Source organism: Micrasema longulum, unplaced genomic scaffold (genome assembly GCF_059751315.1).
Source record: "Micrasema longulum isolate JH-2025_06_02 unplaced genomic scaffold, ASM5975131v1 h1tg001802l, whole genome shotgun sequence".
In the NCBI taxonomy this organism is placed as follows: Eukaryota; Metazoa; Arthropoda; class Insecta; order Trichoptera; family Brachycentridae; genus Micrasema; species Micrasema longulum.
In genome coordinates this window covers 1,115,327-1,139,582 of record NW_028278976.1, presented here as the reverse complement: position 1 = coordinate 1,139,582, position 24,256 = coordinate 1,115,327, and the positions used below count along the sequence as shown (strand labels likewise).

At 33.3% G+C, this 24,256-nt stretch overlaps 2 protein-coding genes across 2 annotated transcripts; both read left to right on the top strand.

The window, feature by feature from the left end:
- The first annotated feature begins 5,825 nt into the window (after nucleotides 1-5,825).
- On the top strand, nucleotides 5,826-10,953 carry Gp150 (leucine-rich repeat domain-containing glycoprotein 150). Its single transcript, XM_088237914.1, has one exon. It carries the CDS (start codon nucleotides 7,309-7,311, stop codon nucleotides 9,847-9,849), a length of 2,541 nt encoding a protein of 846 aa, XP_088094040.1. The 5' UTR covers nucleotides 5,826-7,308; the 3' UTR covers nucleotides 9,850-10,953.
- Nucleotides 10,954-14,744: 3,791 nt separating this feature from the next.
- Nucleotides 14,745-23,326, top strand: T3dh (Type III alcohol dehydrogenase). The gene is made up of 8 exons (XM_088237903.1): nucleotides 14,745-14,878; nucleotides 15,358-15,445; nucleotides 16,282-16,490; nucleotides 17,045-17,241; nucleotides 17,870-18,183; nucleotides 20,120-20,301; nucleotides 21,255-21,528; nucleotides 22,750-23,326. Exons 1-8 carry the CDS (start codon nucleotides 14,826-14,828, stop codon nucleotides 22,831-22,833), a joined length of 1,401 nt encoding a protein of 466 aa, XP_088094029.1. The 5' UTR covers nucleotides 14,745-14,825; the 3' UTR covers nucleotides 22,834-23,326.
- The last annotated feature ends 930 nt before the right edge of the window (nucleotides 23,327-24,256 follow it).

Genomic DNA, 24,256 nt, shown 5'->3' with positions numbered 1-24,256 from the left:
ATGAATAATCTATCTTATGAAATTCGTGTTTAATTATTTTTTTACACGTAGTTCTTAGATATAAGAATAATCGTGGAATCGACAAGTACACGTTTCATGCATTTGGCAGATAAACAGACATTCTTTGAAGAATATTCCATTTTATTTCAACGAATTCCTGTTCGTCCAAAAGAACTCAAACTCCTTTTATAAGGTTGTAAAATGAAACCATGTAATATTGTTATGTTGTTGGTAAATAACTACCCAATTACTTATAATAAGTACAGATAGGTAATAAAAACAATCGGTAAAATTATTTCGTGATTTAACGTTTCTCTACCTATATGTTCCCAATTTCCACTTCCTCATAGAAGCCGAGAGAATAATCCAGAAGTAGGTTGTTTTATATCAGAAAAAGTTTACGTAAGGTGGTTACGTATAATTCCTGTTTGAGATGTTTCGTTGACTTTATTTTTCATTCACAAAAATGTCTAGCCCATTCATAAAGAACCGAGTGCGGCAAAACGGGTATTGCTCGTTGCATAGTAGGTTCCAACGTCTAACTGTCCGGAGGTATGTTAGACAGGAGGAATCGCGTAGGCGGGTGTTATCGGTAGAAGAAACCAAACATGCCATTTTCCTACTATATAAGCTAGCGTAACAAACAAATGGATTCATAGTAATTGCCCAATATTGGATATGGATAGTGTCAAATACTTTGGAGTAATTATTTATATAAATTGCATGTGAAAACAGCAGATTGAAATATAATTAATGTAAAAGGACCAAAGATTTATTTTGCATTGTGCCAATCAACTTCGTAGTACAGTATAATCGGATGGGGTGGTGCGAGTGACACAGCATATAGTGTATTTGTTGCACTAAAATCTATAATTAAAATAATACTTAGAGTCCCGATACAGACGTCTACTGAAGAAATATTCCACAAATCACAACTTATGACACCATAGCAATTATACGCTAAAACAATACTCGCTTACAGATTGAAAAACTATGCTTTCTCAAACGACAGACATAACCATAACAATACAACACATACAAATAATATAATCACTAGATCCTCAACACAAAGACAACTTAAACAAATACTACGAGAAATAAAAGCTTACGTATTGCCAGTGTTGCTGTATGGAGTAGAGGGTTGGACTCTTAAAGTTTCAACGATGAACAAAATTGAGGCCTTTGAACTTTGCTTGTGCAGAAGAATGCTTCGAATCTCATGGACTGATCGTGTCTCCAATGAAGCGGTTTTAAGCACTATACACAAATAGAGGGAGTTACCGACCACTGCCAAAGGAAGAAAAGCCTCATACTTTAATCACATATTCCGCAATCAGAAGTTTGCCCTTCTTCAACTTATTACTTATTACGGAATGAATGATAGAGGGCAGGCAGAGATATGGGACGGAAAAGAGCATCATGGCTCAGAAATCTCAGGCGTTCGGTGTGCCGGATGCACCAAGGCTGATTAGACTGGCCCAGGATCGTGATGAATTCAGAATGATGGTCGCCAATCTCCGGTAAGAGCGGCAAAAGAAGAAGTATGAAAGTAAACCCTTTTTTTATTTACAAGTACTCGCGAATCAAATTACAATACGTATAAATTCAGTCATGTTTTTGAATTCCGGAATTGACTGACATCTTTTTATTTTACAAATTACAAGTAGTGTTTTTTTTCAAGCACTTTCAAATTGGGTGTTGTTTCTGTTACTAACTGCGATACATTCAACCATGCATATCGATTGAAATGATAATATTTTTCTCATCTCTAATTACAAAGTAGTGATAAATGAAACTCTCCATAGTCACCTTGAAGATTAATCGTAAACTAATCTGACTGGTTATGAATCGTCTATGTAGTTGAAGAAGCAAGGAGACATGTATTTAATATTTTAGGTCAACAAAAATATATTCAGATTACAATATCGTTTTTCTCACAGTAATTTTTTTTACTTATTTAGCTGTAAGTAGAAACAATTTGTTTGTTATTTTATATCCACTTTTTGATTGGATTTAAAAAAAAACAATTCAGTGTGTAAGCTTACGTAGGACGTAGCACCTACAACTGAATATTTTTTTTCAACTTAGAAATAATTCATTTTTAGGTGCATATGAACTTAAATATTTATTTAAATAATTTATTATTTTATTTAATTATTATTTATTTAATTCCAGAAATATTTCTGTTGTTAAACAATAACAGCAATTATATTATCTGGCATTTAAAATATAGCGCTGATCTTGCCTTCATTGCACTGGGGTGGTATTCTGAATCTTCTGTACCTCCTGGAGAGTGATTAATTTGGGGATTTTTATTTTTTGCATGCACATAATCTTTGCTTCATTTATGGCCACACTGATAATTAAACGTTAAACTAAATACTGACACGTGGAACCGTATATGAAATTTTTTATTTAGAATATTATTGCGACCTTAAGCGTTACCCAGAACACTTAATTAGGTTGAGTTGACCAAACCGTTTTTGTTTTTTTTTTCGATTTTTAAACAGTTTTATCCATCATTTGACGTTTTATCATCGGTGTGGGCATCATATAAAGAAGGTGTCGTCGCATTAAGAAAATTAAAAATCCCTAAATTAACCACTCTCTAGGCGGTAGATAAGATTTAGAATACCACCCCAGGAGCTCAATCACAGATGGCTATCGACATGCTAAAAAACGTGCTAAGTATTTGAGCGATCACCACGAACAATCATGAACACGCTGAAGTTAAAGCGGTCGCGTTGCAAAACGAAATTCAACTTCGGTCAGTTCAAGAGGATTGGTTGAATCTCGCACAGGAACTTATCTATGGCGTTTTGCAACGCGACCGCTTTAACTTCAGCGTGTTCATGATTGTTCGTGGTGATTGCTCAAATACTTAGCACGTTTTTTAGCATGTCGATAGCCATCTGTGATTGAGCTCCAGGAGCTCAATCACAGATGGCTATCGACATGCTAAAAAACGTGCTAAGTATTTGAGCGATCACCACGAACAATCATGAACACGCTGAAGTCATCGCGGTCGCGTTGCAAAACGAAATTCAACTTCGGTCAGTTCAAGAGGATTGGTTGAATCTCGCACACGCCTTCTTTCAATTTTTCTCGAGTGCCGTATTGCATTTAGCCGGCGGTCGGCAAGCCAAATGTTAAGAAAAGCAGTCGCCATAGTAATTGTTTGTAACTTGAAAACGAAATAACCGTAATAAACCGGCACGAGATTACACGCGTGTTGACTTTTTTGATTTGACGTTTGACCACGGACTACGGATACGGAACTTATCTATGGCGTTTTTAACGCAAACAATTACTATGGCGACTGCTTTTCTTAACATTTGGCTTGCCGACCGCCGGCTAAATGCAATACGGCACTCGAGAAAAATTGAAAGAAGGCGTGTGCGAGATTCAACCAATCCTCTTGAACTGACCGAAGTTGAATTTCGTTTTGCAACGCGACCGCTTTAACTTCAGCGTGTTCATGATTGTTCGTGGTGATTGCTCAAATACTTAGCACGTTTTTTAGCATGTCGATAGCCATCTGTGATTGAGCTCCTGGTACGCCGATACTCCCGTTGCAGTGCCATTGCACCATAACTGTAAATGGAACTAAGAAATTTTCATATTTCATTTCAAAAGGTATTGCATTTTAATTTATTTTTAAAATAAAAGACACGACTTAAATCCACAATTTCGGAATATCCGATGACCGGTTTCATCTCGTTCGCGACATCTTCAAGACCATTAAAGTCTTCCACCGAGAGTTTTCTCGGATAGGATAGATATGTTCAATGTATCCTTGCACGTTGGTTCTGACTACAGCGCTCAACATTTCCACTAGTCAGTTGTTGCACAGTGATGTAATATTTTCATGGTATGAGGTCCACATATAGAATAATTATATGATTATAAAGCCTTGCAGGCGCGGTACATGACGCCACCGGACTGCTTTATCAGTAGGTATTGACAGAACCGGCATAATCCATTGTCGGCGGGCCAAACTGATTTTCAAAATATGTTTATTGCGTAACTAAAACCAATTTTTTTTCTAATTCATTTAAAAAAATCTGCGTACCTAGTCAAGTACCTACCGACTTAGGTACCTCTTACTTTATTATTTTATTCGAATTAAGTAAATTTGTTTTTTTTTTAATAAAAAAAGAGTAGTGTCGTTGCAATGACTTGCCGTCATATTATTAATTTCGGCACCATTTATTTTGTAAATAACCGTGTTAGAAAATAGGTAACAAGTTTGGTAGAAAGAGTCCGAACCTCGGGACTCTTGATCCTGATTGCGCGACACTACCCACGGGACCGCAACCCCTCTTAACCTTTAACATACTGTGTAAAAAAAACTCCCACAAGTAGTGACTTGCGCGCAGTGGCGCGTTAACCTGAAGTTAGGAAATAATCGCCTGATAATCACGGTCTCTTCATCCTATTAATATTATATTTGTGTCTTTCTTAGTGATCTAATTAGATTACATATCTTTCTCTCAGATGAATGTTTTATATATTTGCTTTAGATTCGTCATTTTTGAACATCCTGACGGACAAAATATTTATTTAAAAATGATCTAATGTACTTAATATGTGATATACAGGGTGTTTATTAAACCCTGTCACATCCGAAACCACAATGATCAGTATGAGCAAGAAGATATGGCAGTATGGCACATTAAAATAATTTTTGGAACGAATGAAATTTATAAAAATCAAATATCAAAAAAAGGAAATGGTTGCTTACTTCTGCAGGGGGGAATCGAGGGGGGGAGGGGGGAGTCTGATACACTGACAACCGAGTTCCTTCGAAATTTACAAAAGATTTTCGAAGAAAACAAAATGGACATTTCGTTCGTGTTGCCAGGGTAGTAAATTTTTTTACGCTACTTTGCTCATCTAATGAAAATCGGACCTCGGATTAAACAACGCCGTAGTGGACATTTTACCGACATTATCTTTAAAACATAAAATATTATTTAACATGATATAAAAATATCAATTTTATGTAAAATAAAATTGTTTTATATTTTAGGTTCAAAGTTCAGTAATTAAATTACTCCTATTAAATGAAGCTTTACTTATCTACTCTGTTGTGTCAATCAATGTTTCCGCGTGCACAATAAAATTTTAGAGAAATTAACAAATAGATTTTTTTGGCCTTACATTTGTGTTGTGATTTTATTTTTTCCCATTTGGAAACATTACGCGGCGACTTCACGAATGCGCGCGGCAAGAGTGGGCAAAGTGGGGGATTTTCGGACACAGTCCGATGTATTCCAATATAATTCTACGCTCCTTCTGGACTATTCTTAATTCTATGGTTAAGACTTAAAATTTAAGATTGACCAAATAATTGTTATAGTCATCCCAAGCAAGAATTGAATTATGCCCAAGTAGAAGAGTATACATGATTTTTTTATTAAAAAAAAATAATTCAACAAAAACTTTTATGCAAAGCTCTATTAAGTCAATTTCACTGTTTTTTTTTCAATAAAACAATACTTATTTCACAAAAGTCAATGATTGTCAGTGGAACCTCGATGCTACATGCCATTTTATGCTGAAATAAAATTATAAAATTGTTTTTTGTCTATATGGTATATGCCCTTCTATTAGTTCCTGTTATTTTCTCTCTGTATTATTATTATTTTTTTTTTATTATTTATTTAAACGCCTTGTAGGCTTTTACTTATTTTACACATATGAATATAAATTCAGAAATATATTTTACAAAAAAGCAGCAAATAATAATGAATTAAAAAGAATAGAAAAATAAAACAACCATGTTTATATATTAGTAAAAATATATATGGGTGTACATAGAATACATACATGCATTACAGTGGAGAGAACAAAAGTGCATTTTTTCAAATCAGTTATATTGAAAGAATCTTAAAATTAGAAGAACTTAGAAAAATAATAACTGATATAATGTAAACTAACTTAATGAAGCATAAATAGATATAAGTTCATAAAAGGTACACAATTTCAATTAACATAGTAGTATTTAGGTATTTAAATTTGGAGATATTGAATTGGTACAGTGCCTTTTAAAATTAAAAAGTGTTAAATATATCTACATCATTTGCGTATCTATTTGCAAATGCAAAAATTCTCCTTATTGGCGAGTTCACTGTAGTTCGTTGTAGATACATATAGAGTTATGTATGATTAATATGTTAAACTGTATTAAATAAAACAGAATTGATATCATACATCCGGCCCTGCTTTCAGTTAAATGGAAGTTTAGACACAATGATGAGTTTAATAATATTGGCACGCAAAGGATTACTTACCGATCCATGGAATGACAAATTGCTCTCCATTAGATCTACATATTTCTTATTTCAGTAAGCCATTTGGACATGGGAGTTGCAAGTGTTAAGGCTGCAGTAGTCTTCTAACTTTGTGGATTATAAAGTAGTTATTAATTTTACATTGATAAAAAAGCATTCAGTTCTTTATTTAGTCGCAGTGCCTAAAACTCAAAAATGCATTATAAATTTTAACCCGTTTATACTATTAGGTTTAAACATAAGTTATGTCTTATTTTTATTTAAAATTAGCACCAAAAGTAAAACAAAATGGTAAAGGTTATATCACGTCATTTGAAATAAAAAATTTTGCTTTGCAAGATATTGTGTTTGCTTTTAAGTCACATATATTTTTTTTTATTTTATTACAAGCATACAAAATGGAATGCCAAGTAGAAGAATGTGAGCATTTTCAACACCCCCTTCTGTTTACGTTCAGTCAGGGGAATAAAAGAGAAAACAAATAAGAATAAGGAAAATACATTATTGACCAAATTGACGTAAAATAATTAAGAAGAATACATTATCGACTAATTTGTTAATATTTAGTAAACACTGTTAAAAATAAAATACGATATTCATTGATTAAATACCCTTATAAAGAAGCTTGCATAGCTTTAAACCGGTCCGTAGAGAAAAATGATCAAGTGGTTAAAAACAAAGTTACTGCTTCAAATATAAATTTTAAAATTAATTAAGATTCTGTACCAAAAATGAAATATCTAAATATTTCTTTAAACCCACAATTATTTGAAAGATTGAAATACTGGTTTAAATATATTGTGAAAATTATAAGTACGTGGGCAAACCATATTATTTTTATCCAGTTAACGTAGTACTAACAGTATTCTGCTGTCTTATCTTATCGTCACAGGTAAAAAATAAAGATAAAGAGACAAATCATTATCAAGAAAATATTGTAAAAAAGTTGATAACATTAAAAATATTTTATCTTCTTTTGTCAAAACTGTCATAAAAACAACAATTCGTAATAATGTCCTTTAAAACCATAATTAACTTGTTTCTAAACTTTATTTTTTCCTCTTTGCAGAAATTTTCTTTGACCAAAATGGGGGTGCCCCTCAAGGAGGTGATGCTGACCCTCGTCATCCTGGGACTGACAGCTACCACTACCTACTCTTCTCCGACATCTACTGATGTCGTCAGCAAAGAAAAGGTGGACCAATCTGCCGACTATCAGTATGAAGACTACATCTATGATGATGAACAAGACAAAGTGCTCTTCAGCGAAGATAAACCTTGTCCGAGAGATTGTATATGCAAAGCATCCATCAATGCTAGGATCGCTCGATGCAGTCGCCTAGAAGTAGGCACTCAGAAATTTGGAGATGATATAACAGGAATCGTGGTTGAAAACGTTGATAAAAAACACCCTCTTGTTCTAACTGATATGATGTTCAGAAAGTTAGGACTCCATCAAATAACGAGTGTTCAAATTATTAACAGTATAATAGCCTCTATTAGCCCAACAGCCTTTAAAGGACTACACGAACTCTACAGTGTTAATTTAACAGGCAATGGAATTGAAAAGATTGATCCGGATCTATTTGCCTATAATGATAAATTGTCACTAGTAGACCTGTCCGATAATCCGCTAAATGTTAATCCGTATTCCAATATTTCATTTATTAATTCTTCGTCAATTCAAGAGTTGGAAATTGCCAGATGTGGCATTAAAAGAATTTCAAAGAACACTCTGTCCAAGTTACCCAATTTAATGTACATAAATTTGTCTGGAAACAAACTCAAAGAACTACACAGTAGTGTGTTTGCTAATCTCCGAGGCTTGGAAGAAGTAGATCTAGGAGAGAATTATCTAGAAAGTCTTCCTGATGAGTTATTTGCCGATAATAGTGAAATGACCACCCTACGGTTGAGGGGGAACCCCATCACCTCAGTCATTGGAGTTGATATAAATGAATTACTTACAATTGATCTGAGCATGGCTAAAATAAACACAATTGGACCGTCTATGTTTAGCAGTATACCCTTGATATCCAACTTGAACCTAAGTGGAAATGGAATTCGAAAAATCCACAATCAAGCATTCCACGATCTTACTATGTTAAATTATTTAGACTTATCTAGTAACAGCTTAGATTTTGTTTCCGACCAACTCATAAAAAATAATATTCAATTAGATATTTTCAAAATCTCAAGGAACCCTTATTTGAAGAACCTTCCGGAAGAAGGTTTTGTATGCTCGGGAAAGCAATTCAATATTTACTTGTTCGACGCATCTGAATGCAGTCTAGAAAAGATTTCCAACAATACTTTTAAAACGATGCCTGCACTCTCTCAGCTATTGCTGTCTCACAATAATATTAAGAGCATCGGCTCCGCATTGCAGAAATCTCCACGGCTTGTGGAAATAGACCTTTCTTATAACTCTTTGACTTTATTGGACAAAAAGACATTCAGTATGAATACAGATTTAGGAAAATTAAATCTAGCTGGGAATCCACTCACAACATTATCCGCAGAACTCTTTGTTAGTAATCCCATCCTCACCTGGCTTGATGTGAGCTCTTGCCGACTCGAGTCTCTTTGGGCAAAGCAAGATTTACCTGCTGGAAGTATCATGAACAACCTTCACTTTGTTAACATCTCTAACAATAACATTAAATCTATCAACTTGAATGAACTACAAACCATCAACAAATTATTTACGTTAGACATTTCACGTAATCCTTTGGAATGTACATTAGCATTCCAAAGTCTGATGACTTGGTTAGGAGAGCATAATGTGTCTCCTGCGGCTACAGATTTACTTTCTTCAAAAATGGAACTTTCAGAAAAATCAGTCGACGTCAGACACAAATGGTCATTTTTGGCTAAAACAGTTTGTAGTCCGAAAGAAGTACCATCGTCAAGTGAGGAGAGTATTTCCGTCGAAAAGGCTCGTGTAGAAGAAATGCTGAAAAAAATAGAAGAAAACAATATTGATGGTATCAAAGAGGATTACGATGAAGATGAAGAAGATGATTATGATGAAGGCACTTTCCCAGATGGTGAGCCTAAAGTATCGGATGATTTATCCAAAATTTTAGAGATCACTCACAATACCAAAACTAACAAAGATACGATAAATCATTCTGAATATACAGATGAAGTAATAAAGGAAATTCCAAATATAATCGAAGATATGGATGTTACATACAGTTTGGAAAATAGAGAGAGAACATACATACAATACCTTCAGCCATTGGCAATTGCCATTTTAATTATGCTGATAATCGTATTTGTATTAGTGAAACTAATTAAACACTCTTCAAATCTGAGAAATGACAAGGGATTCCGATGCGCCATCATTTCTATCACTTCTCCCAATCAAGGCAGAGTAAAGAAAGATTGTGGTCTTGTATACCAGCAGCTATCTGAAGACCTTACAGGTCCCAAGACTCCCATTATTAGCAGACAACTTCTCGGAAGTAATCAACCTGCTAAAGTTACTGATATCTCATATCAAAGTAGCCCTTTCCATCATAGTAATATAACTCCTGAACATGTATGAAAGTTTTCATTGTGAGATTACTTTATGTTTTAGACAGTTGATTTACTAAAAGTCACTATCCAAATCAACCTTTGAAATAAAAGCAACTAAGGGATAGAATCCACAGTGATACAGAAGATAAAAAATTCTTCAAATTAATACATTCATATCATTAAAAGTAATTAAAAAGTCCTTTATCACATTTACTTCCAGTTTTTGTTTGTGACAGCTAGTCATTACAAAAGTATTTTTAGATGATACATTATTGGACCAATAAAATTGTAGATGCTACAGATTATTAATGTAGTACTTAAAGTAGAGGTTGAAATAATGTGGATCAGTTCTGGTTTTACAAGTAATTGAAAATTCATAATAAGTCATTGGTTATTTAGATATTTTAATTCTTAAATTAAAATATATATTTATTTGAATTCTAAATAAACAAGTTACAAGAAATATGTGATCAAGAGGTATATCCTTATTAATTACAATTCTAGCCTCTACTTATTACTGAAAAACTGATTAGGTGTATTTTACTGCCCACAAAAGTAGTTTTTTGATGACAAGTAAAAGTACATATTTGTATGAAAAATATTTTAATAGCACAAAAGAAAACATGTATAGTTATGTAGTAAATTAGTTTAACTCAAATATTTGAAGCCATATTTAACATTACTCTTTAAAATGTCTTCTTAACAATATTTTTTATCAATAAGGCTCGTAATTTAACAACATAAAAAACTGAATTTTATTAATGTTACTTATTTCTGTGCCCAAAAAGAAATCAAGGGGCTTACGAAAGTACTTATACTTAGATTTATTATTACATTTTTTTCATAATTGAAAAATATCCAAGCATTACTGAAATATAAATGCCTTGTAAATTGTAAAAGGTATCACAACAATCCTAATTGAATAATAATATATTATTATGCTATGTAGATAGATTGAAGAACAACATGAATGTGAATAGATTTTAAGTTTAAAAGAACACTTAATAAAATTAGTAATTATTTATACATACATATATTAATTGAACATGAACTTAACTACTTTCAATAAATTAGTGATTGTAATATGTTTATAATCTTTAGAGCGTAAAATAAATTTTTGTAAATTCAAAAACTTCTGCATATCTTTGGCCCATAATTTCCTAACCGATCTTCGATCCAAACACAACAGCAAATAACCAAAAGTATGAAAAAAAAAACCAACAGATTGAGAAAGAACAACACTTGCCTCTTTTTGTTCATAACTTTCATTTAATTTATTTATTTTTTATTACATTGAGAACATTACAGAGTATCCAATTAATTCTCGACACATAACACATCAGATTATTAAATAGAAAAGAGAAAAAAAAAGTCATGTAAAATTTACTTACATATTACAATTTGGAAATTGCCCTCCTAAGAGAAATCCCACTGTCTTGAAAAATATCGACATCCGAGGCGATACAATTGAATATTGTAGAGGCTACTATATTATTTCTTTTTGGTACTTTTAAACATGATAGATTAGTGAATTTAAAAACTAACTTTTAACAGTTATGAACAAGTATTTTTTTAATTTTAATTTAATTTCTTTTTTATAATAACCTACAACAAATAAAAAGACAAACCATTATTGTTATTTTTTCAAACAAAATAACATATTGTATATTAGGGTGGGCCGATACTATTTTTTTCCGAATTTTGAAATGAAAGTGGTCTAATAAGTTGCCTTTTGGATTACTTGGAATGCAAAAAATTTCAAAAAAAATATTCGATACTACTTTTGGCCCTCAAACAAAAACAAAAAATAATTTTATCAATATAGATAAATTACAAAATGTTCAGACACTGATAAACTTCAAACCTCGGTTTAGGGCCAAAAGAAGTATGAAATATTTTTTTAAATAATTTTTACGTTCAATGTGATTCAAAATGCAACTTTTTAGACCCCTTTCACTTTGGTGTCTAAAAAAATAAAAAACCTTATACATCATCGGCCCACTCTATTGTACATATATGTAATGAACAAAATGACCAAGAACTTCCAAAATATATTCTGAAAAGCAGTAAAAAATTCCCAAAACAGTAAAGTTAGTGGATGTATGACAACAATGATAGGTGATAGGTAAAGATGGAAAAATTATGACGAATAATAATGGAATAAAAACGAGATGGAAGGATTATTTTGAGGAGGTGTATGAAACACGTACACATCATAGTTTGACATTCCTAAAGGAGCCAAACAGGGATGTGTCTTCGATGATGTCATCATGGCTGTTCAACTTATATATGGATAACTTATAATAATAAAAATTTGTTTATAGTTTTATTCCACTTAACAACAAAACACCTTAAACACAAAACTACAACACAAACACACTTTACAGCACAAAACTATATACGTATTTTTATTATTATAATTAAAATGCAGTTCCACCAAGAAATGTCAGTAGAAAAACTTAATATATCGATAACTGTATGAAAGAACTGAAAGGTTTAAGAATGGAAACAAAAATGGGTGATTTAACTGTAGAACTGTCTTTTGAATGCTGATGATGCCGTGTTTCTTGCTAGCAACAAAGAGGACCTACAATTTTCGGTAACGAAAGTCTACAATGTATGCAAGGGGAGCGATTCGTTGATGAATGTCTATAAATCGAATGTGATGGTTTATGAAAGAAATAAATGTGGGACTAAATGTGAGATAACTGTGAATGGGGTTATACTGGAACAGGTAGAGGAATTTGTATATAGGTAGGAAAGTGTGTTTACTGGGGATGGAATGACTGAGAAAGATATTAAATGGAGGGTGAGTGCGAGGAACAGAGTAATCGGTGCCCTTTAATCAACCTTGACGAATAAATATTTGTCACAGGAGACAAAATTAGCCGTTCACAATGGAGTCCTGGTGCTGACCCTTATTTATGTGAGCGAAGTATGGAATTGGAAAAACAAGGATGAAAGTAGGATGAATGCTATCAAAATGCAATCTCTTAGACGAATAGTAGTGAACTTTCTCATCAGGAATTCCAAATTGCTGGTCTCAGAATCAGTTAAAAGATTTTACTGAAACCCGGAGCAATTAATACCTTTGTCAAAATATCAATAGAGTGGATAAGCTGTTCTATTTTTTCAACTGTAAAATGTGAGTATATATTTTTATTCTAAAGGTATGAAAGTTACGAAATTCCAAAATTTAAAAAAAATCAGAAAAAATCTTGGGGCCTAGGTCAAATCTTTGGGGCCGAGTAGGTAGCAGATGACCCCCCCTACTCCCCATTTGCGTATTTTCAACGTTCTGCCGAGCACCAAGCGTTCTTATAACTTACCCAAATATTTCAATTTTGGTGGCCATTTTCAACGAGTTGTAAACAACTCACTATTAGAAAATGGAAATCAAGTTGGTTAGAGTGGGGTTCGAACCTCGGACCTCTGATCCGTGGTCCAGAACACTAGCCACGGGACCACAACCCGATTCAAATATAGTAAAATGGAAGAATTCAAGAAATATGGCTATTCAAACAGACAGAATGACGAATGTTACACAGAGTGTAAAGTGGCCACTTAAACCAGCCAATGACAGTTCACAAGCCCTGTAAATGTCTAGATTGATGTCATATTCCATTTTCTAAAATGTTCTCCATCTCTGTTGTAATATTGCGAGGTAATTACTACAACTTGGTAACTTATGATAATCAGCATTTGTGAGTTTCCAACTAAAAACACATATTTTTATCCTTCTCCCATGAATACTACAAATGGACAAGGCATGCAATCGAATCATCATAATATGATTTTAATAAATCACGACTTGCCTATTTGTATTCATGGAGTTAAGATGTTTTTAGTGGGTAACTCAAAAATTCCGATTTCGAAGTTGCCTAGGTTCTCCACGATGTCCCTAATAGTAGGTAAAATCCAGTTCTCATCTGCAAACAGTTTGATAAACTCTAAATATTGACAATTAAACTAATCGATCCGAGAAGTATAAAAATTGAATAATATTTTCAGGTGTTGCCTATAATACTAGGCATGCCTACATAATGTAAGTGGATTAATTCAGTCAGATGAATCTTACTCAAATCAATAAAAGTTTCAGCTCTTTTACTTCACAAAAATCAACAGTTGGAAAAATTGATATACTTGGCAAAAATATTGGGTAACCTCCTCCCAAGCCAAGAATAAACATCTTTTCCAACTGAAGCCAAATGTAACAGAAAAGCCATGGTTTTCCAAAATGATTCTGAACATGTTTGAGACATGCTCCATATTGCACTACTACAATGGTTCTCACCTGTTGCAAATATTTTATATAATATACTTATATATATATATTACTAACACATGTGCAATTATTTAAACTAACGAAAAACAAAAACTTGACATCGGCTAGAAAACCCCCGTTGGGAGTTAAAAATGTCATAAAAACGAAGAAGAAGAATACACGAAATAGGGGTGTTCAAACAATTTATATTCATATTACTTCTCTAAGATGTTCTCTATCTCTGTTGTAATAATGCCAATGATAAGTTATAAACTAGGTATTCGTTTATTGAAGCGTCCTTAGGGTATTAAAATAACCTGTCCTCATATCGAAGTCGAACACGTAAACAAAAAAAGTGTCACGTCGCCCGCCCGTGTCGCACGCATACAAACAAATTTAATTGTAATTAATTCATACACAATCAGAATTTAGTGCAAATGTAACCAAATTGGAAGTTAAAGTTTGAATTTTGAACAAGTTGATGTATTACCGCGATTTGTTGGCGCAGAGATTACACTTGATTGCGAGGCGCGGGAGGTGTGTAAATAACGCGCTTGTTATTTGTTATCCGTGAAGAAGCATACGACGTATAATTGATATGAATGTTATATCATTTTATTAAACCAAGCACCGAGAACATCGTGACCGTATTTTATCTTAGTCCAATTCGAGAGCGATTGAGTGAAGTTGACAGTGACCGGTGACAGATAAAGTTTTTCGAAACTTTTAATCCCGCGAAAATGGTTCCAAGGAGACGTATTTTAGACTTGTTGCAAGTTATATCTAGTGCTTCGTAAGTATAATATAAAAAAATAGAACAATAACTCTTTTTGGCAATGTTCAATATTTTTTTCCAATCATTTACAAATTTACATACATAAATCATTATTTTCTGATCCATGTCCATGGTTGACAAATTTGGCCGCTAGATGCCGCTCGATAGTAATCGATCGCGTATATCGACGAATAATAGCGGGATTTTCAAACATCCAATCAAGATCCAACATCCAGCGATCCGAGGAATGATTACTTTTGTCCATGCGATATGCCCTATATACTACTATAGGCTACTAACTACAGGCATCCAAAATATATCTTCAGAAAAAGAGATCCAGTCACAAATTCGAACTAACATTTCTTTTTTAAAATACGCTACTTGGTAAAATTGTGTGCTTCTGTTAGTGTCATGTTAATTTTTATCTCACAATTTATTCCACGGGCACCACAAATCTATAATTGAACTTTTTTTACCTACCGTACTCTCATTTTCAGTTGTAAATGTCCAGCACATGGTAACCCTGGTCACAGCCATGCTAGCACGGTCCCTAATGCCGTTCCATCGAAAGACTATGCCTTTGAGGTAATATTTATTTTAATTTATATTATTTTACGGTATAAAGTAAGGCAAAGTAGCAAAGTTGATAGTAAATATTTATTTTTAATTTAAAATCGGGTTGTGGTCCTGTGGCTAGTGTCTCGGACTCATGGACCAAAGGTCCGTAGTTCGAATCCCACTCTGCTCCAACTCGATTCCATTTTCTAAAAGTGAATTATTTACAACTCGTTGAAAATGGCCCTCAAAATTAAATATTTGGGTAAATCATAATAACGCAAATATTTATTAAAATAAATAAATAATAATAATTGTTTTATATATTAAAAAACTTCATAGCGCCCCGCACCTACAGGTACCAGTCCAGTAACATTTTTTCTCATGTGTTTTGTATGGAACACACGAGAAAAACTGCTCTCTCGTGCCACGAGAGTGGTTCAGGATACCACCGCAGGAACAATGAAATATTGCAGTTAATACAATCTAAAAAAACAATATTTTTCATTCACCCTCCTAAGAATTGAACTTAAGAATAGTAGGCGAATGCGTCAATCACTACGCAACAAGGCAGACTTATCTTGGCTCAACTTTCTTATTTGGAATTTTTACCTGAGAGTAGCCATTGAATCAAAAACACTCGTCAAGGATTCCGGTTCTATTTCACACACAGAACTGTATTCTTCATCCGCCTAGACACAGAGAAAGATCTACAAAGATATGCTGTATTCTGTGTACCGATTCAGTGCCCTATGCACTATCAGATGTGGATGATGATAGTATTAAATTTTTATTATTTTTTTGGTGGCAAGAGAACATTGTAATAGAATAAATTATTTTGCCTTACGATATTTATTTATTTATAGATGGCATGCTCTACAATTAGATATGGGATTGGCGTGACACGTGAAGTCGGTATGGACATGGTAAATATGAGCGCTAAGAAGGTTTGCGTCATGACGGATCCTCATCTCGTCAACTTGTCACCTGTGAAGACCACTATTGATGCGCTTACCAAAAGTGGTGTCAACTTCCAGCTCTATGATAAAGTTCGAGTAGAACCCACAGAACAGAGGTACGCAAATGAAGAAGTCTTAATATTTCAAAAGAAAATAAGAAATACCTATGTGAAACATATTCTTATATCCAAAGTCTCTCTCATAATTCAATATCCTTATTGCAACATCTTATGACATTTAAAAAACAGGTCGAAAGAAATAAGTACAATCAAATTTCAGTGCAACGGAAAGGGATCAATATACGTTGATTTTTTTCTAATACCATACTATTGAGTCTTATAAGATGGAGATTTTATAGAATGGAGATCAAATCTAGATTACTTTCAATTAATGCAACAAACAACATTTAGAATAAATAAAGTGAATTAAAATCTTTTACTGTTTATATAAAAAGTAGACATATAATCTCTAAGTAAATCTTTCATCAAAGTGGATATTACTATTAATAGGAAACTATTTTCCTAGTTCAGAAAAAAAAAAATTACCTATTTAATAGAATAAGTAGGAATGTGGACAGTTTTACGCTGGAAAATTTGTATTTTTATAATCAACGAAAGTGGACACAATCCATTTGCAATGATAATGAATCTTATTTTGATCGAAATTCTAGTTTATTAGAAGCTACAAAGTTTGCTAAGGATGGAAAGTTTGATGCGTTTATCGCAGTCGGAGGAGGATCTGTAATGGACACTTGTAAAGCTGCCAACTTATATGCTTCCGATCCTGATGCAGAGTTCCTTGACTATGTTAATGCTCCCATTGGTAAAGGAAAGCCAGTTCTGGTCACACTTAAGCCATTAATTGCAAGTAAGAAGTAATTACAATTATTTTTGTCTGTCATTTGACGGTAGTTTTTGATGCACCGGAATATGTTCGTACCCCTCGTTGAATATACTAGGTCACAACACTTTTCCAAACTGTTTTTGTTCAGTTTTTAAATTCTATAATTTAATATAAAATTGCATGACAATTTAGATTTATTAAGTGCTTTTTCTTTTCATTCTTCAAAAAATATATATTAACTAACATTGCATTGTGATTGCCCGGCTTAGAACGGGGTACGTACCCTTGTGAGCTGGGCAAAGTTTCCAACAAAAAATTGTGAAAATGTATCTTAAACATTTTGTTTTCTTTTAAAAAACATTTTGATATTCCAACATTACACACTGCTGTTAATCAAACCCGGTACCTCACTCATACATACATATGTGGCTAAGTATTTATCACTACTAAGCCAAATGAGAGTTTATTGTCATCGTTCAAAAACTTTTTTATTTCTTAAAAAATAGTATTAATATGTAAAATTGTTACAAATTATCTGAAATCCTAACGACTAGTCTAAAATAATTCTATGTTTTTCATTAAATTGTAGAAAATGCTTTTACAACATGTACTTTTTATAAGTAAAGCTCTTAAAATATATTTTCTCGTTTAGTTCCAACAACATCTGGGACAGGCAGTGAGACTACCGGTGTTAGTATTTTCGATTATGAACCTCTCCATGCCAAGACCGGTATTGCTAATCGGGCCATCCGCCCTACACTGGGTATTGTGGATCCTCTGCACACCCTGTCCTTGCCCGAGAGAGTTTGTTCATACTCCGGCTTCGATGTGTTCTGCCACGCGCTGGAAAGTTTTACCGCTATTCCGTACACAGAGAGAGGTCCCGCACCCACAAACCCGATCCTGAGGCCGGCTTACCAGGGGCAGAACCCTATATCTGATGTTTGGGCAAGATATGCTCTGAAGGTAACATGACAATTTACTTCAATGTGTATAAATAATTTTGTTATCTTCAGTATTTGTTATTTATCATTGGAAACAAGGAGATAATGTGTTATCACTGAATATTACTTTTATCTCATTGGGCTGTTTTTCTTATCCTCAATGTCAAATTGTACAAATATCTTTTAATTAACTTACTGATCAATTTTTAATAATATAAATGTAATTATGTATTAAATACAAAGATAGTTTATTCTTGGTGGAATCTTAAATTATTTTGTAGCGAAATTGAAAAAATGTGTTCTATTAAAACTCGCATCAGATGAACTCATAGATAATGATAATAAACAAATATATTGCCTAATATAAAAAAAAAAAAAACAGTAGCGCAGTTGGTTAGACAGCTAACTGGGAAACTGACGTCGCGGATTTGATTCCCGCCAGTTGCAAGGAAAGAAATCCAAGAAATATTTTTTTTCTCAATTGGCCTGGGTGTTGTGGTGTATTTTCCTAATTTTCTTCAAACGGGTCTTCCAATGGGAACTTCCGAACTTTGACAGTTGATATCGGCCATATTGTTGAAGTGACATCAATCTGTCGAATTGTCTGTCATTTATTCAGTATGTTTTGCCAAATCGCCATGGACGGATATAGCGTTCAACAACACGTGCAAATGATAAAATTGTTTTATCAAAATGGGTGTTTTGTTCGGGCAACATTCCGCGCGCTTCGCCTACCGAGAGAACTATTCGCAGTTTGATGGATAAATTTGAGTCCACTGGTTCAATAATCAATCAACCAGCACTCGTATGTTGACGAAACGCAAGATCTGCCGAAAACATTGCCGCTGTCCGTGAGAGCATAGAGGAGAATCCCTCACAAAAACTCGGCCTTTCGCAGACCACAACTTAGACCTGCACCAGTACAAAATTCAACTGATCCAGGAGCTGAAGGTTAACGACCATAGACAACGACGTGTGTTTGCTGAATGGGCTCTGGAGCAGTTGGTAACTGACCCTGATTTTCATTGATAAATCATCTTCAGCGATGAGGCCCCTTTCTGGATGAATGGGTACGTCAGCAAACAAAATTAACAAATTTAGGACGAAACAAATCCACACGAGGTCCAAGAGCGTTCAATGCATCCCGAAAAAGTCACTGTTTAATGTGGATTTTGGGCTGGCGGCGTCATCGGTCCATATTTCTTCGAGAACGACGTTGGCCTTGCCATCACCGTCAACGGCGAGCGCTGTAAGTTGATGAGTACCAACTTCTTTTGACCTGAATTGGATGATATGGACACCAATGACATATAGTTTCAACAAGACGGCGCTACGTGCCATACAGCTCATTGGACATTCCGCACGATTTGAGGGCATGGCTATCTCACGTGAAGGAAATGTGAACTGGCCACCGAGATCGTGGAATTTGACCCCATTAGTCTTTTTCTTGTGAGATTTTCTTAAGTCGCAGGTCTATGCGAATAAGCCACAAATCACAGCGGCCCCTAAAGCCAACATAATCCATGCCATCGGTCAAATTCAACCTGATTTATGGAAAATTTGACATTTCGGATGCGCCGAGAGAAGCCGCGGCGGACATTTGAACTATGTTATATTCCATACATAATGGTATCGATATCTTACACACACTTTGTTTTATTTAAATTTAAAGATAGGAAACGCTTAATGAAAGACCCTATATATCCTCTCTTTCCCACCTGCTGACAAGCCTCTAAAATAGAGGCATAACAGGTTATTCTTTTTTTTTCAATATATGGGGCTTACTGTAAAAACCTCTTCATTGAATAAGATGGGCTTGTAAATTTATTTTCTGTTTTGGAAACATTGAATGTCTATCATTAAATTACATATTTGTGAGATCTGTACGTAGGTTGTGAGAATAAATGTGTCAATTTCAAAGCTTCATTTTAATATTCTCAATATATGCTGAACCACAGATCATCCGGCAATACTTTGAACGTGCTGTATATAACCCAGATGACCTGGAAGCCCGTTCCAATATGCATTTGGCTTCTACCATGGCTGGAGTAGGATTCGGAAATGCTGGAGTCCACTTATGCCACGGTCTGTCTTATCCTATCTCCGGAAATGTCAAGAAATTCCTACCAAAAGGATATAGGTAAAAACATAAATAATTTAATGTAAAATTTTCTTGGCTCATTCCATTTTTTTGTTTTTGAGATATTAATGCTATTTTTTTCTCCTGAATGAGTTCAATAGACTGAAATATTAAAAACTAACATAATGTGACTCCTTGTCTGAGATGTAGGAAAAGTATGGGGTCTCGGCTAGCAAAATAACAGTAAAAAATGCAATAATCGCAAGAATGAGCTAGTTTTCGTATGTTCAAGGAAGGAGTTTTTTTTTTACTCATTTTAAAGAAGACGTTTTTCGTTATTTTTTTACTGTGATTGTGCATAAAAAAATATTGTACTTTAATTAAAAACCTATTTTTAATAAAATTCTTGGTTTTGCTCTCCTGTAAAATGAATTATTTATTAATGAGCCCGTTTTTGCCTTGTATCCTTCAAACATTTGTTAATATACTATTGACAATTCAAATTGTCTATCCCATGATATAAAAATTTTGTCTTGATTACGATCTACGGAACGACGGACATTAAAAAAATGCGACATTGACTTTCTTTTATAAGATCTTGAAAAGGTTATATAAAAGCTTTATCAGGTTTGACAAAATAAAATACATATAACTAACCCAAAGTATCAAATTACATACTTTTGTATTTCAATGTGTATACATATCAAATTGTGACAAAAAAAGTGTCAAATTTTTTTTTAACTGCTCTCATGTAAAGTTGAAGAAAATCACATGCGTTGTTGTTCTACGATCGTGATGATTTATTCCATTTTTAATTGCCTTCATCGGTTACATTAATATTAATCGCGAAGATGGCAAAATTAATTTTCAGATTAAAATATTATATTTACTGTATCAACAATTATTGGCAAATCTCTCATCTTCTCGTTGTAATATCCACAGGGCCAAAAGGCATAAATTAATCTAAAGTTGCTTATTATTATCTTAAGTTAGATTTGTTATTTGATCCGAAGCGATGACCATCCCATCATCCCCCACGGCCTCTCGGTGGTGATGTCTGCCCCGGCTGTGTTCTCCTTCACGGGATCCGCGTGTCCGGAGCGGCACCTGGAGGCTGCGGAGCTGCTCGGCGCCGACATCTCCAATGCCAAGAAGGCTGACGCTGGAGCCATCCTCGCCGACATAGTGCGCAAATATATGAGCATCATGAAGATAGAAAATGGGCTGGCTGAGCTGGGGTACACCAAGGATGACATTCCTAACCTGGTCAAGGGAACTCTTCCTCAGGTTATTATTATAGTTGGATAATTTATATAGCGCCATTTTTGTGAAAATCACCTCAAGGGCACTGTACGATAAATAAATATTCCAGCACGTCTTGCAGCTACAGAGGGCATGGACGCTTGGGATTCTAGTTCCTCGTTTCCAATTATGACCTATTTCAATTATAACAGATAGGAGCTAGATGCTAAATTTAGTTTAGAACCACAATTACTTTTAATTTATAATTTATTTTTCAGGAGAAACCACCATACAACTTATAAGCTATCTAATTATTCTGTTCAGTTCTTAGAGAAATGGAAATAATTCAATCAGATTTTTCTTAACTCTAGGTAAACTGTACTCTAATTTACCACTGTAATTGGGCTTTTCACCTTGTTATAGTGTAAAATTGAAGTTTTTTTAAAGAACCAAAAATTCAAGTTTGTTGAAAAAAAATTTTGTGAAAGTTAATTATAATTTATTTAAAAAATAAAAAACCGGTTATGATGTAGCGAAAACTGAAAACGGACACTGGTTACTCCAAATTTGCAAATTCAAGTTATTTTTTTATGTTTTTTATTTCAATTTTTTATTTTATTTATTTATTTATTTATTTTATTTGGGAAATCAACAGTTCTACATACATATTTTTAGTAAACAAACAGATATAGTGTATAAACTCAGAACTAATAACAGATTTCCACATAGTATACAAAGTTAGTAAAGAAAATATATTATATATATATATCAAATAAATACATATTATAAATATCAAATAAATACATACAATTTATACATATAAAAATGTTGTTTTCATGTACTCAATAATCAAAGATTTTTTGAATATTTATTTTAAGAACATTAAGTTACTGTAAATTGGGCGAAATAAGGACAAAAATGCTTGAATATAGGATAAGGAGGGGAGGGGAGATGTACATATTTATTATTATAATGTCTACTAAGTTACATAATACATTTTTAGTGTAAATTTGAAATTTTTAATTTTTGTTGAAATATTAAAATTTATGTGACCTTTTTCTTTTTGGCTATGATTAATCTTAAGACATTAAAAAAATAAATAGTGGATATTTCTCAATGACATTACCTCTTTTTGTATGGTTGACATTAGTTAATGGCTAATCAAAAATAGAATTACAGAAAAATTCTTAGATATTGGTAAGCAGTATTTTTAAATTGAGTCGATTTATTTATTTTGATTTCAAACTATTTTCTTTTCTTTTCTAGCACCGCATAACAAAGTTGGCACCCAGGGAACAATCTGAAGAGGATCTCGCTCAACTTTTCCTAAACTCCATGAAGGTTTTCTAAATCACGGTCCTTAACCTTAGAGTAATAACACCTAATAGAGTCACCCATCCGAAGAAAAACCATTTTGTGATTATTGACCACGAACTAGCTACAGATTACAGCAATACAACGGGCTATAGGTACTTGGTTTGAGAATTGCGAGTGCTAACCGAAACCGCCCATTACACGTTTGTTGTTAAACTAAAAACCAAACTAAAACCAAACCAAAAATTGTATCGCTTTTGTTCTATGCAATAGAGCTTAAGGGCTTCTCTAGAGAATTATTACTCTGAGGTCTTATTATCTTTGTGTGTATAACTTCTTATTTAAAGAACATGAACATATTGTTCTGCCATAATTTTTATCGTAGTAAGTTTATAAATTATATTGAATTATTTTGAAGAGATTTCATTTTATATACATACATATTTTTATTTGTATAAATCATACATTTTGTTTTGAAAATGCATACCTATATATTATGTTACAATAAATATATTTTTGGAAAACAAAAGTTCTTCAATTCAAGTAATCACCGTAGCAAAATCTATAACTCATCTATATTATTTATTGTAAATATTTTGCTAGAAGTAAAATATTTGACAAACATTACATGGTCAATTTTCAGCTATCTCAACTTCCAGCCACTTGATTCTATATCCTGGGGTAATTACTAAAACTAGGTAACTTCATAATCTCAATTTTTTAGTTTATCACAATAAACACATATTATCCTCCATGAATGCTACAAATAGACTAGTCATGCAATCAAATCATCATAATACGAGGTCGGTTCAATAAGACCTTGTGTTGGGAATAAGGACGCCATTTTTTTAAAACTAATAATTTACTATAAGTAATTTATTTTCCAACATAGTCCCATCCACTATTTAGGTTATACACTTTTCCCAGCGTCTCTGCCGTTTTTTTAACCCTTAATAAATAGTTACAAAAACATTTTGTTACTGTTAAAACTAATGATCCACTGACATTCCGTTTAATAAAATAGAAACTACGAAATTATGAAGAGAAATTACATATTTTTAACTTACTAACTTTGAAAATAACCAGATATCACCATTTGCCAATACTAACTAATAAATGTATTATGTACAACCGAAGGAAAATAAGTTTTCATAATTATAAACAGATAGCAGAAAAGTCGCTTTCGGAGCAAACAGAAAAAAAATTAGTATTTGGTTTATTAATTTATAAGGGAATTGTCTATATTGGCGACGAATAAATAGTAAAAAAATTATTCTATCGAAAAAAGTAGTGTTTAAAAATCAGTCAAATTTTGATAAAATTCGGTAGAACAGTAATTTCGCCCAAAATCGGTAGAGCTACCGAAAAATTGGTAGAGTTGGTAACGCTGTCGCCAATGGCTGTCAAATACCAAACTAACTAACCTATGAATCAGAGTCGAATTTGTTGTTGGTGTCGT

Bases quoted from the DNA above. Each gene is read 5' to 3' on its own strand.
- Gp150 (XM_088237914.1), top strand. From the start codon at position 7,309: ATGTCCTTTAAAACCATAATTAACTTGTTTCTAAACTTTATTTTTTCC.
- T3dh (XM_088237903.1), top strand. From the start codon at position 14,826: ATGGTTCCAAGGAGACGTATTTTAGACTTGTTGCAAGTTATATCTAGT. The intron at 16,491-17,044 runs GTACGCAAATGA...TCGAAATTCTAG, and splicing joins GTAGAACCCACAGAACAGAG to TTTATTAGAAGCTACAAAGT. The intron at 17,242-17,869 runs GTAAGAAGTAAT...TTTCTCGTTTAG, and splicing joins ACTTAAGCCATTAATTGCAA to TTCCAACAACATCTGGGACA.